Here is a 16,734-nt window from a genome sequence, read left to right on the forward strand (position 1 = left end):
AGAGCACCTTTTACCACATGTTTGCTGTGTCCCCCACATGGCTTCTTGCAAACTGTAAACGAGACTTCATATGGCTTTCTTTCAACCATGGCTTTCTTGTTGCCACTTTTCCATAAAGGCCAGATTTGTGGAGTGCATGACTAGTGGTCATCCTGTGGACAGATTCTCCCACCTGAGCTGTGGATCTCTGTAGCTCCTCCAGAGTTACCATGGGCCTCTAGGCTGCTTCTCTGATTAATGCTCTCCTTGTCCGACCTGTCAGTTTAGGTGGACCGCCATGTCTTGGTAGGTTTGCAGTTGTGCCATACATTCCATTTTTTAAATGATGGATTGAGCAGTGCTCCGTGAAATGTCCAAAGCTTGAGATTTTTTTAGAATCTAACCCTGCTTTAAACTTCTCCACAACTTTATCCCTGGCCTGTCTGGTGTGTTCCTTGGCCTTTTTATGATGCTGTTTGTGCACCAAGGGCTTCACAGAACAGCTGAATTTATTCTGAGATTCAATTACACATAGGTGGACTCTAATCAGGTGACTTCTGAAGGCAATTGGTTCCACTAGATTTCAGTTAGGGGTATCCGAGTAAAGGGGGAGAAATACAAATGCACGCCACACTTTTCAGATATTTATTTGTAAAACGTTTCGAAAACTATTTATCATTTCCTTCCACTTCACAATTATGTGCCACTTGTGTTGGTCGATCACATAAAATCCCAATAAAATACATTTACATTTTTGGTTGTAACATGACAAAATGTGGAAAATTTCAAAGGGTATGAATTCTTTTTCAAGGCACTGTAAATAAATATAGTGGTTAACTTATAATTACCTGGTGAAGACCACAGTGGGTGGCCACTCTTCTATGACAATGTCTGGATCTGTGGGTTGAGGTGGATTGGCTTGAAGGTGGGAAGGGATATAATATGCCACGGTGACGGCACGTGTGATTCCTGTGTGCGTTTCATCTGTGTGCACGGTTGTGAGAACTGGAATGGTCATTCCTAAATATGAGCCTAGAAATGAAAATTCAAGAACAGTCATGGCAAACGTGCTTTACTGCATATACAGGCTGATTTTACTGTTGTGGGTTTAGTAACACTTTAAAACTCTGAATGCTTATGCATAGAGTCCATGCTTTTTGGTAATTGTGTAAACACCAGAGGGGAGCACGGCACTGCGGCTTTTGCACCAGATGTAGAAAAGCAGCTGCACCAGCTCAAGTGATTGCAAAAGACTGCACCGATTTTATTTTTGCACCAGCAGAATGTTGCAGGGATGATATTGGAGACTTATCATATTTGGACAATATAGGTCTAGTTTAGTTTATTGCACTAATATATTAGGGTAGTTTTAAAGGGGCAGCGCTGTGAGTTTGGATATAATCTACTTCTACTGTCAGGCAGACATTCTCTGCCGAACGGTAATTTACATATTCTCAATAAATGCAAAGTGTTCTTGTAATGAGGTGGAGATTGTGATGCCACTGGTTGCCTTTCCACCTTGTCCAACCAGAGAACACTTTCCATGCATTAAGAAAATGCAAAGTGTTCCCTGACTGGCACCCATTCAAAGTGAGCAGCTTCTTCTGTTTTCAAGGCAGCAAGGCCACTGCTCAGGACAGGATGCAGAAGCAAATGGAGATCGCTGAGGTAGTAGTGCCATATACAGTGATTTCCAGCGGGATCCCACGGGTATGGCACACACATTGGTCCAGATTGGACCAATATACTAGAAGTATGTAACTATAAATTGCCATACCTGGGATTCAACTTTTAATATATGGAGTAGGGATCGATCAATTATCGGCAAAGCCGATATATCGAGGGCCACCAGGAGACCCAGGCATTCTACCTGCGTGGCCGCCGAAGAGAAGACCTGATCAAAGCCGCATTCGAATCTGATCGGGTCTCCATGTAAAAACCCATGTAAAAACCCAGAAGTGTTGTCATGACATCACTTCCAGGTACTCGGTGCCAAATTAAAAAAAATGACAGCATTCAAAACAGCCAGACTTGGCGATTAAATGCTTTTAAGTGCAGAGGAGGAGTTTGGGGGTCTTTTAGACCCCCATATCCCTCCACAAAAGTACCTATAAAATAAAAAAAAATACATTTTTTAATGTCCGAAAATATCGGCTGATACTGATATGCAATGACCAAAATATCGGTATCGGCAATAAAAAATGATATTGGTCGATCACTAATATAGAATGCACGTTATCTTAGAACAGTGTTTCTCAACTCCGGTCCTCAAGGCACACTAACAGGCCAGATTTTAAGTATTACCCTGGGAAGATGCAGACTAGAATACTGCAATCACTGAGCAGCAAATTATATCACCTATGATGTATTTCAGTTTTCTTGCAAACCTGGCCTGTTAGCGTGCCCTGAGGACCGGAGTTGAGAAACACTGCCTTAGAGCAGCTGGCATTATTACATCTCCTCCCCCCCCCCCCCCCCCCACCTTGTGTCATTTAACGACGGCAAGATAGGATACTTGGGAGGGGGGTGTTTGGGTCTACTTTAACCACTTACCGCAAAGTGACGTATGGGTACGTCGGCAAATTTTGCGGGGGTAAACCGGGACGATGCCTCTAGCTAGAGGCACCATCCCGGTACCGTGGTTAACAGCCGACGGGTCGGCTTTCCGTCGGTGACGACCGTTGCGGCTCAGGAGCCTCTCGATCGTTACCCGGGTGAGCGGGAGGGGACATCCCCCCCCCCCCGCCACCTTCTATGACTTTGCTCGGGGCTCCCGTCCCACCGGGAGCCCCGAGCACCCAGCCGGCACGTCCGCCGGCTGGATGGAGTCCCGATCAAAGCCGGAAATGGCTTCGATCGGGTCTCCGATTTTGGCATTTTGCATACATGGAAGTGTAGTGGAGGGGTCTACTTACAGGGGTTTTTTAAAAACCTGTAATAAAGTTAAAAAAAAAAAAATAAATAGGAAAAAAAATAAAAAATTTTAGCTGCCCTGTCACCATTGGTTCGCGCACAAACAAAAACATATACCCAAGTCGAGCCGCGAATGAAATCGCTGTTCAAACCACACATGTGAGGTATCGCCGCGATCGCCAGAGCGTGAGCAATAATTAAAAAAAAAAAAAAAAAAGAGCTACACTCTAACTCTAAACTGGTAACCGTTAAAAAAATTTAAAGCGTCGCCTATTGAGATCTCTATTGACCGTAGTTTGTCGCCATCCCACGGGTGTGCACAATTTTAAACTGTAACATATTGGGTATCTATTTACACGGCGTGACATCCTCTTTCACAATAAACTAAAAAAATGGGCTAACTTTACTGTTTAGTATTTTTTAAATGCAGTGAAATGTGATTTTTTTCAAAATTAGTTTCCTAGGAAAAAATACTGCTTTTAACTTGTAAACAAAAAGTGTCCGAAATAGGGCTGGGGCTTAAGTGGTTAATAAAATAAAACTTAAAAATAAAAGCACTCGGATTTAGCAAGTTATGAAATGTATGCAGGATATCTTTTCTTTCCTCTCTTCTTAGATTGTAGGATATAGAAGAAAGGTTTCCCTCCCTCCCTTGTGTCGTAGCAGAAAATAAAACCAAATGATTACTTTATCAAACTGTTGTACATGCAGCAGACCTAAAATAGACCTATCGCCTGTATATGGAACATTTGTCATGAAATGAATGGAAGGTTGTGGGAGTGTTGCGTGTTATCGTGAGACATCTCTTACCTGAAGAATTCTGCTCACAGATGTATTTCATAAGCTTCATGAACCCCATGCAGATACTTTGTTCATATTTCTCCTCATTCATCTTAATGCAGGCCCATTTGGCTGTTCCATATTGCCTTTTCTCATACAGTATTTCGCCGCACTGAGCAAGAAACAAAAAATGGATTTTGAATGGGGAAAAAGAATACATTTTTTTCTCACATTTAAACTGCGTTGCTCACTTGGAATAATAAAAAAAAAACAAAACCAAAAAAAAAAAAAGTGTGTGATAAAGGGAGGGTTTGAGTTATCAAAAAGAAAACCGGACAGGGATGACACGTGCAAAATAACCTGTCAGCCCATAGCAGGAATTGTCTTTAAGTGAAGTATGGTCAAAGCTTTTTTGGCAATGCTTCATGTGTGGGTCACAGTAATCAGAATCAGCGAACAGTGGGCTAAAGTCTGCAGTTGGCTGACGTCGGAGCCACTCCAGGCTCTCAAGATCCCGACCATATTGTCAGGATCCACGCAGCTGCCTGAGTGACAGCTGGGTCCAGCTCTTAGCATGCGGCTTAGATCCAATGCCAGCTGCACCCGCACCCTTGCCAGCCAGGCACTCCAGTGAGCGGTCAAGAGGCAGAGCGGAGTTCTCCCAGATGATCAAGAACTGAGCAGTCAGTGATTGTGGTCACTCATTCTAAGGCTTAAAGTAGAAGCTCAGCCTAAAACTAAAATCTTTAAATCTACTTGCCTCCACAATCTAGGACTAACTTATCTAGCCCTGTAAAGCAAAAACTGCAATACGTACCTTTCCTGAAACCTCTTCAGTCTGGTCCCACCACTGAAGCGGTAGCTTCTCTGTGTACAGTTGTGCTCATAAGTTTACATACCCTGGCAATGTTTGATTTCTTGCCCATTTTTCAGAGAATATTGTGACAGGAAGTCAGGTAAATCTGTGGATGTAGTCCCAGACAGGAGATACATTTCCACCTGGTTTAGAAAATTCACCAATTACTATAGGGTGTCGGCTGCAAAGGTAGCCAGAACTGTCTAAGGACGTTGAACAGACTTCAGCTGTTCAGAATGAGGAAATGAAGGCCTCTATAATTTGTCCAGAGGAAGTCTAAGGATTGCTGCCTCCTGACGCTGTGTGAGCTGGGGAGAGGAGGACAGTCAGATGTGTGCCTCCCGACGCTGTGTGAGCATGGGAGAAGGGATGCCCCCTGAAGCTGTGTGAGCATGGGGAAGACCTCCTGGAGCGATGTGCGCTGAGGAGGGTAAAAAGTGTGAAGACCTCCTGAAGCGATGTGCGCTGAGGAGGGTAAAAAGTGTGAAGACTTCTCAAGGTGAGAAAATGAACTATTTCTGTGTGAAGAGAAAAACCAATGGATGTTTTCTATGTGAAAGGAAAGTCCAATGAACATGTGCTGTGTGAAGAGAAAAGGGACATGTTCAATGTGAAGAGAAAAGGGTCATGTTCAATGGACATTTGTTGTGTGAAGAGATAATAAATGGACTATTGAGAGTCTGCTGTATGATCAGCCAAGTCTGCCCAACAGTAGGTTGGGGACAGACTTCATTAGATAGGTTCCTGTGTGTGAGAAGGTAGCCGCCCACAGTGGCAAGGATTTATTTTGTGTTTTATTTTATTTTGATGTTTTTGAGGCTTACACTTGTGTGAAGAAAATTGCAAGAATAAAACCTTACACTGTTTGCAACCACTTCTCGGCTATCTCCCTGTGTAACTAACCCCCCCAAGGGGTCATCCACACCCGCCACCGAGCTAGTCCCCTCACAATATGAATAACACATACTTTTTTCTAATGGTTAGTGTTTTCTGAAGCCATTTATCATCAATCAACTGTGTTTACTTTTTTTAAATCATAATGACAACAGAAACTGCCAAAATGACTCTGATCAAAAGTTTACATACCCCAATCCTTAATACCGTATATTGCCCCCCTTTTAACATCAATGACAGCTTGAAGTCGTTTGTGGTATTTGTGGATGAGGCTCTTCATCTTCCCAGATGGTAAAACTGCCCATTCTTCCTGGCAAAAAGCCTCCAGTTCCTGTAAATTCTTGGCCTGTCTTGCATGAACTGCAGGTTTGAGATTTCCCCAGAGTGGCTCCATGATATTGAGGTCAGGAGACTGAGATGGCCACTCCAGAACCTTCACTTTATTCTGCTGTAGCCAATTACAGGTCGACTTTGCCTTGTGTTTCGGAACGTTGTCATGTTGGAATGTCCAAGCCTGTCACATGCGCAGCTTTAGGGCTGATAATGAAAATTTTTCCTCCAGAATTTTTTGATAAGCTACTGTATTCATCTTGCCATCAATTCTGACCAAATTTCCTGTGCCTTTGTAGCTCACACATCCCCAAAACCTCAGTGATCCACCTCTGTGTTTCTTGTCAGCCTTGTTGACTCCTCTCCAAATGTAGCATTTATGGTTGTGGCCAAAAAGCTAAACTTTGGTCTCCTCACTCCAAATGACTTTGTGCCAGAAGCTTTGAGGCTTGTCTCTGTGCTGTTTGGCGTATTGTAAGTAAAATAGTTTGTGGCATTTGCGTAGTAATGGATTTCTTCTGGCGACCCGACCATGCAGCCCATCTTTCTTCAAGTGCCTCCTTTTTGAGCATTTTGAAACATCCACACCACATATTTTCAGAGAGTCCTGTATTTCATCTGAAGTTATTTGTGGGTTTTTCTTTGCATCCCGAACAATTTTCCTGGCAGTTGTGGCTGAAATTTTAGTTGGTCTACCTGACTGGTTTGGTTTCAACAGAACCCCTCATTTTCCACTTCTTGATTAGAGTTTGAACACTGCTGATTGGCATTCTCAATTCCTTGGATATCTTTTTATATCCCTTTCCTGTTTTATACAGTTCAACTACCTTTTCCCGCAGATCCTTTGACAATTATTTTGCTTTCCCCATGACTCAGAATCCAGAAACATCAGAGCAGCACTGGATGAAGGATGCAAGGGTCTGTCAGGAGTCCAGAAACTCATTGACCTTTTATACACACTAATTACAAGCAAATAGATCACAGATGAGGATGGTTCCCTTTAATAGCCATTCAAACCCCTTTGTGTCAACTGTGTGCATATTATCAGGCCAAAATCATCAGGGTATGTAAACTTTTGATCAGGGTCATTTGGGTAGTGTCTGTGGTCAATATGATTTAAAGAGTAAACACAGTTGATTGATTGATTGATAAATGGCTTCAGCCAAACACTAACCATGAGTGAAAGAAAAGTTTGTGTTCTCATTCATATTCTCTGAAAAATGGCCAAAAAAATCATAAATTCTGCCAGGGTATGTATATTTATGAGCACAACTGTAGATGGGTGCAGAGGAGGCAACCAAAAACAGAAGTCCCATAGTAACTCTATTGGTGATGTCCCTTCTCATGCATTTCCCTGCCGTTGCCGACCATCTTTTCTACGCAGCATCTACCGCTGGAGACCAGATCAAAGCGGCTTCAGAAAAGGTATGTATAGCCACTTTTACATTACAGGGCTAGATAGGTTAGTCTTAGATTGTGGCTTCCAGTAGATTTAGAGATTTTAATTTTAGGCTGAACCTCCACTTAAAGCCCGGTACACACCGGCAATCTACAAAAAAAAAAAAAAATTGCTGTACTAAATATGCGATTTGAACGTATTGTATAAATTATAGATGTGAACGTATTGCAGCCATGTAATGTTTTTAATGTTAAAATCATCTTGGTGCATTTATTATTATTATTATTATTATACAGGATTTATATAGCACCAACAGTTTGCACAGCGCTTTACAATATGAGGGAAGACAATACAGTTGCAATACAATTAATACAGGAGGAATTGCCCTGCTCTTATTACATTTAAAATATTAATGAGGTCTAAAAGAAAAAGTCGAGTATAAAATAAAAAAATAAAAAATTTGGACATTTGGGTGAATATTATTGATCAGCCATGGTAAGCGACCTGATAAAACAGCCTTATTGTCATCACCTGAAACTATCAGCAGGCACTTAACTGCTATGAAAAATGCTCCAATTTTTTTCTGTAACTTACTGTATACAATAAACAAGTACAAATAGGATTTCTTCAAAATGGTAGGTTCTTTTTAAAGCTACTTATTGCAGTTGTCTGACTTGTGGGCTGTACTTGGGGAAACAAGGCAAGCACTCCGCAAGGGATTAAACTGTGAGCAGAAAATCAGATTATCACAGATTGGAAGAGTACATACGGACCTGATAACATGTGACTCACTTGTGGTTTCTCTGTGTTTTTGGCAGGCTTTGATTTAAAGCAGCAAATTCAAGGCACTGTCTGCTTTACAGAACACGCGCCTGCAGAAGCACACAGTCCAGGACACATCTTCGGTTTGCTAAGTACACAACTAGCTGCAGGTTTTTTGTCACTTCTGTTTTGCTAGATGGAAAGAGGATTACATGTTTAGAAAATATTCTTCCACTCTCTGAATGTCTTCTCTAGCAGGAGAAGCCATGTGGATCAGTAGCCAGGCAATGTGTGTTCCAGGTCTATAAAACCCAGCTAAGCCTAACCTAGTTGGGGATTCACTCAGTAGATCTTCTCGGGATTAGTACTTGGAGAGTTGGCCCATTTACAATATAATTTTCATTTTTTCTTGCATCTCAGTACTGCTGATCTCTTTCAGCCTCTTTGCAGCCAATAATTGCTGCATGGTATTTCCAAAGGCTGGTTTTCCGACAGTGACAACAGTGGGCTTTGCCTGCAAAATGCATCTCTTCCAACTTTCTGAGATGAGGATGGTGAACACCTTTTTAGTATGACGTGTATAGGAAAAGGATGCACCCTTGCCATGCACCTATTTATATGGACTATAAAGATATCCTATGCAAAATGAATTATTTAAATTGTGGGCTTTTTTTTTGCAACACTACATTCCATTTGTTTGATGAGCAACAACAAAGAAAATTGTTCAGAGGCTGGATGAAAAGTTTAGTCCCTAGAACACCTTTAATAGGGAATGCAGAAGTTCACCCTAAAGTAGGAAGTTCCACTTTGTCCCCTTGTCCCCCCCTCCCCCTTCTTCTCTGCTACATTTGGCACAATATTTTTTATGGGGAGCGGGTACCTAGTTTTAATAGGTAACTGCTCCTACTTCAACTCTGATCATCTAGGTCACAGGTGTCAAACACAATGTGCCTGCGGGCCGAATCCGGCCCTCCAGGCCATTTTATGTGGCCCTCACACCTCTCCTGTAGCTGCAGGAGAGCTCCAGTCCTCCTCCAGACCTTATACTTTCTGCTTTCCAGCAATGCCTCCAGCTTCTTCCCAGCAGCACCACAAGGTAAGAGAGGTGCACTGTGATGTAAGGGAGGGTGGGGGACTCCACTTCTGATGGTGGAGAGGCTCTTGACGTCTTATGTAAGGGTAGTGGATGCTCTTGACATCTAGTCTTACAGATACAACCGGCCCTTTTGAGGGCAATCATAATGCTGATGTGGCCCGCAATTAAATTGAGTTTGACACCCCTGACCTAGGTGATAGCTCTTCCTCATTGCCCGCAGCTTTCTGGGACACCTCATAGGCCCCAGAAGGCTGTAGGATCATTCTCACCACGTAGAGCAGCTTGTGCAGTGTGAAGCCGCAAGGAATCACAGCTGGCTTCCCTTAGTAAACATGGCAGCGCTAGGTGAGGACAGCCCAGGATCCCTGGACAGGCAAGTCGTCTTTTATTAAAGCGGTTGTAAGCTGCGGATGTAAAAGAAGAAAAAAAAAAAACCCTTGCAAGGTAATGGCATAATGTGCTAGTATGCATCGCATACCAGCACATTATGAAATACATTTGGAATGAAGCCCTCCAGCGCTGTATTTTCTCTTGGCCTGGTGCATCCTTTGAGCTGGTTGCCTGCTCCTGAAAGAGGCAGCCAGCTTAAGAGGACCAAGTTTGTGGTGTGGGACCCGATGTATGGCACCCCAACAGTGAATTGCAGTAGGGCAATGCTGGATTCACAGTGCAGATGAGTATGTTTTGAAGAGAACCAAGGAATATTGGCAAAGATGGGGGGGAAAAATAATCCTCTGGGTGGCATGATGGTGTGTGGCAGAAGTTAAATGAAGAGTATCTGCATAGTGTATAAGAAAGTCTGCAAACTTAATAGGTTCCTACTAGGGTTCAGGTTTGTGTTCACTGCCACCATAGGTTTGTGACAAATCCCTGCGATCTGCAAGGTCACGAATCATGAATGTCTGGCCCAAAACCTTGCATATTTACTATCAGAAATGAGAAAGGTCTGCCATGCAATGCATAGACTTTGCTCACATTAAGATAACTCACAAAAGCCGATATTTTGACAGAATGGATAACCCAGCCACCTTTCTTAGGATGGGCTCACAGATGCCATATTGTCAGCATGTGATGTGATGGAATGGTTTGGGAAGGCCAGCCATTCTCTGTAGGCAGATTTTATCCCCTATTTTTGGCATTGGCACATCAGCAGTTCCTGGCTAAAGCCCCGTACACACGCAACGATTATCGACCGATCGTTCGTCTTTTGTCCAGAGGTGTGTTTTGTTGGTTGGAATGTGCCTAGACTGCACACTAATTTTCTCGCCCAACAAAGTTCTACTTCAGAAATGATGTCATGTGCTGGGTTGCTTTCTTTGTGTTCTTTCTTCACTGAGCGTGCCCAGACTTGCTCATCAGATTTTTCCCTGTCAAAATCTGTACTGACTGCACGAAAATCGGCCGTTGTGTTGACGGCCAACAAAAATTTTATAGTCTGCACACCAGATTTTTTTCAGCCGAAAAGTCGGAGTTGGTTGTCGGAAGCATCATACTAACAAGCCGAAAATCGGCAGATCTGACGTTGGCCGAAAATTCCCTGCCAATTTTCGATGCGTGTGTACGGAGCATTACTATGCCTGTTTGTTGGCAATTAACTTTCCTTTTAACCCTACAAGTGGTGAGCGATAAGGAACAACCCCAACCCCCCCACACACCTAAGCTCACTACAGTTTGCGAACTTCAAACCCTGGCTGATTTATTCATTTCAAATTCCTACATTGCTCTTTTAAGTAAAACTTTTGCAAATGCCAAGATTTTGTTTTTTACCTTTTCTTTGCAGCTGAGAAGTAGGAAGGGAACCGTCTGCCGTTCCTCTGATCGGTTATTTCTTGTCAGCTGCTGAATGGGCTCTGCCATCTCTGAAATAAGAACACAGCATGTTGGTGGACTTGGCTTCTGCGTCAGTGAATTGTATTCATCTTAAACGTGCTTGAAGTTTCCAAAAACGGAAGAATAGGGACTGCTTTTGGTGGGCTTTTTTTGAGTATGCTAGTTGCCTGACTAGGTTTGGCTTCAGTACTTTGCATTACAGACCCAAAATATGAAAAGTATCAGAATTCCTGATCTCTATACTTGTTCTGGGACAGTAACTGTCATCACTGAAGCTAAACCATGTCTACCATGGAACTAGCATTTTTGAGAAGATGTCCACAGTGACAGCCACTATTCTTTTTGACTGAGTTTCTTTTAGACCAAAACACGTTTGTGATATGGTGCGATAATGACACATCGAAGGCAATCAATTTCTGATGCATGTCTATTACAGCATATGACAATAAATGCTGTCATGCTTTTGTGGTTGGCTGCTTTGGAAAAAAAATGCATGTCCACCTTTGTTCTACTCTTGTGGTTTGTCAGACCGTTCGAAATAAATGAGTTGCCTTACTGCAACATGTTAGCATGTGACACAATGCAAAAAAAATAAAAAAAATGGCAAAGTGTGTATTGGCCCTTGGATAAAGTGGAAGGAAAGGACTATATTCATATGTGTGCTGAGTCCCGTAGACTGAGTGGGCCGTGTGTTTTATGCATTTTGAGCTGCCAGGCGATGCGTGCAGCCAGACCATTCTAAGTGCATGGGGATGCAGAGTCTGCACAGACATAGCTGCTTGTCTTAAAGTATAACTAAAGGAAAAACCTTTTTTTTTTTTTTTTTGCTTAGCTTTGGATAGATCGGAGATGGATTAGAACCCCTGTGAGTTTTTATTGTTGTTTGTGCCCTTATTAGGGAGATACACCCTCTCTATTTGTCTTGTTTGTCGTTATCATTGAAAGTGACTGTAAAAGACAATCCATAAATTTTAGGTTGTCCCCAGAAAAGATATAGAGGGAAAATCTTCCAATTGGTCAACTAGTTCTGGTGACCTGAGGGGACCCTAAGAAATTCCCTTAATTTGCAGAGATTTCCTCTCACTTTCTGTTTGGCTATGGGACAGGAAGTGAAGGGAAATCACTGCAATGTAATACAGATAGCGGAAAAAAAGATCTCCCCTACTCTATCCAAAAGGGAAAAAAGTTTTGCCTATAGTTTTTCTTTAATTTGTAACATACATAAGTGCAGGTGAGTGGCCCCGAACTCATTGTGCCGCTCACATGTGCATCTGTCAAGTTAAGACAAGTGGCTGTCCATGTAGCCTATACAAGCCCATACACTTACAGTGCATCTGGAAAATATTCAAAGGGCTTCACTTTTTCCAAATGTTGTTGTTTTTAAACCTTATTCCAAAATTTGATTAAATTCATTATTTTCTTCAAAATTCTACAAACCATACCCTAAAATAACATAAAAGAAGTTTGTTTTGAAATTTTTGCTAATTTATTAAAAAATAAAAAATCTCATCTACATAATTATTCACCGCCTTTGCTCAATACTTTGAAGCACCAATTACAGCCTTTTTTTTTAAATATGTTACAAGCTTGGCACAGCTATTTTTGGGCAGTTTCTCACATTCTTTGCAGGACTTCTCCAGCTCCATCAAGTTGGGTGGGGAGCGTCGATGCACCACCATTTTCAGATCTGTCCAGAGATATTCAATCAGGTTCAAGTCTGGGCTCTGGCTGGGTCACACAAGGACATTCACAGAGTTGTCTCGTAGCCACTCCTTTGTTAAGTGCTGTTTTATTCCTATTTGTATTTGTGCTTTTCTTTAAACTGTGGGCATTTGGTAAACCTCATCCAGTAATTTTGCCTCCACCCTCTGCCAGGAACATCTAAGACTGGCTGGGAGCTTGCTAATCTCATTGAGATATTCAGGTCATGCTGGCATTAAGTGCTGCTTAATAACTAGAGAGTTTCATCTAATTCACGGAAATTAACCACTTCCCAACATCCGCTTTCCTCAGAGGAGGCGAGTTATCGTTTTCTATCAAAATCCTCCAGATGGCACAAGTTTTGTTGGCCAAGGAAGGGAGTTCCGGACACACAAGTGAAAGATGGGGTTCACAGGAATAAAACATGGTGGCAAAATTATAGCTGGTGTGTCTCCTAAATGTTTTTGTAACGACTTGGTATACAATTTTCTTCTTGCAAAATCTCTCTAATGGAAGAGAATTAGTCATATTGTTTATGAAAGTTAGAGCAGTTAAGTTGGGTGGGGCACCTATTTGTTATAATCTGCTGCCTTGATCTTTGCCACCCGCAGCTTCAGACACCTTATTGTCTATAAATACTTCATCTCCTGTGCCCCTGCTGATAAGGGGGCACTGATCTAACATTTTTACATTTTACCACACCCATCCGATTTGCAGCGCTACGCTCCGATCTCAATTACTGGTTTTTATTGAAGCTTCTCGTTACCTGGAATACCCCAAGTTTTTGTTTCGGGCTAGAGGGTGTTTCAGAATTTAAATACCTGTCTGTGGCAACAAACCTGGGGGGCCATCTACATGAAACACCCGTGTTTCAAATGAATGAAATGTTCATGCTTTCTGTGTGTATTTGACAGTGCTGATAATTCAGGATAAAAAATACACCGTTAGGCTTCGTTCACAAAGACGGCAAAAGAGTGGCAAAAACTAATTGAAAATCACAGTGCTGCCGGTTTCTTAATCGGTAATGATAATTTGCTTTGTGGTGTTGCAAATTTTACTCAGCATGTCGTGTTTTGACAGGCGCTACTGCATACTAAAGTCAGTGGGAATGTGGCATAACTATGCGCTAGTCACGTAATTGTTGCATAGTATTGCATAGCAAAATCCCACTTTGGGAGGGGGAGGCATTCAGGAGGCGGAAGTATGATCTGATCGCCTTTAAAACTGCTGATCAACTGCCTATTACAACTGATCTACTAGGGGTAGTAAACTCTGACCAATTGAATGAAGCCTTAAAAAGATTTCGTTTTTCTATCCATTTTGGATTTCACGTATAAATGTATATGTTCTTAACAAGGCAGGACAGCTCTGGAAAATCATGGTGCCTAGCTTTTTTTGTCAAACGAAGCAACATGTTCTGGTGAATACCTTCAACCTATGGTAAGACCAATCAACAGGTTTGCTTTGTTTCCCCAACCCCCAGCAGTATAGATTTGCCTTTCTTTTGGTAGCAAGAGCAGAAGAAGATAGCTGGTAGTTCTGAGTGTGGGGGAGCATGTTACTCGCCCATGTCACAGCAATGGCCAAATTTGCGTTACAGTGGTGTCCATAACCTCAGCCAGTAGCCTCCAAACTGCGTTCCTTTGGCTTGCCTTTTTCTGGCCCTTTGGGCACTTTACCTCCCACTAATACAAGGGCCTATTCCTCCCACTTCGCTAACAATGGGGCATACTTGCTGCCTCTGACATCAACAATGGGGCACTATTTCTTTCATTGATGCCAACAATGGGGGACTATTCCTCCCACTGACCTTAATGATGGGGCACTATTCCCCCCACTGACCCCAATCATGGGGCACTATTCCCCCCATTGACCCCAATGATGGGGCACTATTCCTCCCACTGACCCCAATGATGGGACACTATTCCTCCCACTGACCCCAATGATGGGGCACTATTCCTCCCACTGACCCCAATGATGGGGCACTATTCCTCCCACTGACCCCAATGATGGGGCACTATTCCTCCCACTGACCAACGATGGAGCACTATTCTTCCCCCTAGTACATGTACTAGGTGAAGGAATTGTTTGTATTCCCACTGATGCCAGGACAATGTCTATTCTCAATGGCCACAGTCCGGCCCCCCTAAAGTCTGAAACTGGCCCTTTGTTCATGATGTTTGGAGACCCCTGGCCAAAGCTATCAGTTTTAGCACGCACGGCAAGGTAAGTCGATTTGTTTTATAGGTTTGCATAAAACAATTGCCATGTTTCGCTAAAGCACAGATTCATTTTGAAGTTGTTTTAGAACAAATTTCTGCATAAGATGAGGAAAACCCAACTGCTTAAAGTCAGTGCAGTCTATGCTGTGAATGCATGAGGGGCACAGTTCAGACACAGCTGGGGGGCTAACATTCTTTTAAAAACTTTTGGGAACAATTCCAGTAAGTACAGCCTATTACAATTAAACAAGAAAAGGGAAACCGCGAAGGATAAGGGCTCTAAAGCTGTACTTAATTATTATTATTATTATTATTATTATTATTTTTTTTTTATATTCACTCTTGTGTAGGGATGGAAATATGGGAGCTTCTATTGCTGGCTGACTTTTTAAAGTTTTAAGTTCTTGGACCATCATATTGAGAACAAGGAGAGGGTATGGGACTTTGAGTGAGGCGTGTGGTCATCCATGACCATGAACTATAAAATGTGCATGCATATTAAAACAATAGACATGAGGTGTCCTCAAAATGTAAATTGATTTAATTGAATGCAAAAATTGTAACATAATACAGGCAATAAATATCATACATGTAGTCCCGATAACCAGAGCATGTTGGGAGCTATACAAATGAGTATAACAAAGGTATTAAAATAGTAGTAGAGACAAAAACATTGTATAACATAATAAACACATCCATAGAGATCGCATCATATATTCTCTACGCGTTTCGTGTTGGTACACTTCTTCAGGAGCTGGTGCATTTGATTATACTTTTATATGCATTGTTTTTTTCTACACATCCTTTTTATAGATAAACGCCCATATTGAGCAAGGTCTACCACAATACATGAAATAGCTTACAAATTGATTCAAGCTGTTGCCTCATGAGACCTGTAATGGAAGGTCCTCCCAAACCGTCCAACCCAGGAGCTAAGGGAGCCATACCAGGCACGCATAGGGGTAAATGGTAGGGATTCAGTAAGAAAATCATAGTAACTGTAGGGATAACCATCTCCATAATTGTCCGTCCACTGAGATTTCTATAATAGGATTGGATTCGGAAGTTGTGAAAAATTCTCTGTACGCACATTTTGTGCGGCATTTATCGGTCTCTTTTGCCTTCATTTCTCTTTTGGCTTTGGGATTTCATCAGTCTCTCCAACCCGTCACTGAGTTACTATATTAGTATTTTTACTCTTTACTTTATACTTTTTCCAGCATTGTGCCCAAGGGCCATCGCCTCCTGCTTCTGTCAATTAAAGCCAGTGGGGCTGAGCTGCACGGTGTGTGTTAATTGACACACACACAGCGTGGCTCAGGATTGGCCCTGTACATGGGCCACCATAGGAAGTGGCTTCCTGTGGTGGCACATGGAGAAGAGTAGAAGCCTAGAGCACCTGTTGGGGGACCTCAAAATAGGAGGATCAGGGAAGGTAAGTAGAACATGTTGTTTTAAATTAAAAAAAAAAATGTAAAAAAAACTCCCTTCGTGACAAGGCAATTTATTGCGCTATGGAACTGCATTAAGTTAACCGACAATTGTGCTATTGTGTGACACTGTACCAAAACAAAATTCCTGTCCTCCCCCCCCCCCCCCCCCACAAATGGCTTTCTTTTGCTGGTATTTAATCACCCCTGCGTTTTTTATAATTTTATTTTTTATTTTTTGCGCTATAAACAAAATAGGCTGACAATATAAAACCTATCCTATAAAAAAAAATGTAAAACCTCAAATTTACTCATAAATTTACGCCAATATGTATTCTGCTACATGTTTGTTATAGAAAAAAAAAAAATCCTAATGACTGTAAATTAAAGCATTTTGTCCCCCCCCCCCCCCAAAAAAAAAAATGGATCCTGTTCCATTAAAGCATGTTATACAGCACAGTGCTTGTGCTGTCATTTGGCCCCTTCTATCACCTAAAAAAAACCTGGCTGATACTGCCAGTTTCTACCCTCCCCTCAGTACA

General features: G+C 42.1%; 2 protein-coding genes across 3 annotated transcripts in view; one reads left to right on the plus strand and one right to left on the minus strand.

Moving 5' to 3' along the window:
- FANCM (FA complementation group M) overlaps positions 1-16,734 on the plus strand; it is a 318,993-nt gene that overhangs the window by 59,329 nt on the left and 242,930 nt on the right. The window lies entirely within an intron of this gene.
- LOC309569556 (heme-binding protein 1-like) overlaps positions 1-16,734 on the minus strand; it is a 55,342-nt gene that overhangs the window by 16,227 nt on the left and 22,381 nt on the right. Inside the window, exons 2-4 of the mRNA XM_082275433.1 lie at positions 10,777-10,868; positions 3,703-3,844; positions 828-1,011 (exon numbers count right to left, since the gene is read on the minus strand). Coding sequence (XP_082131559.1) covers positions 828-1,011; positions 3,703-3,844; positions 10,777-10,868 — 418 coding nt within the window. The remainder of the gene's footprint in view (positions 1-827; positions 1,012-3,702; positions 3,845-10,776; positions 10,869-16,734) is intronic.

Source organism: Pelophylax lessonae, assembly GCF_965119305.1.
Source record: "Pelophylax lessonae genome assembly, chromosome: 13".
NCBI classification, from domain to species: Eukaryota; Metazoa; Chordata; class Amphibia; order Anura; family Ranidae; genus Pelophylax; species Pelophylax lessonae.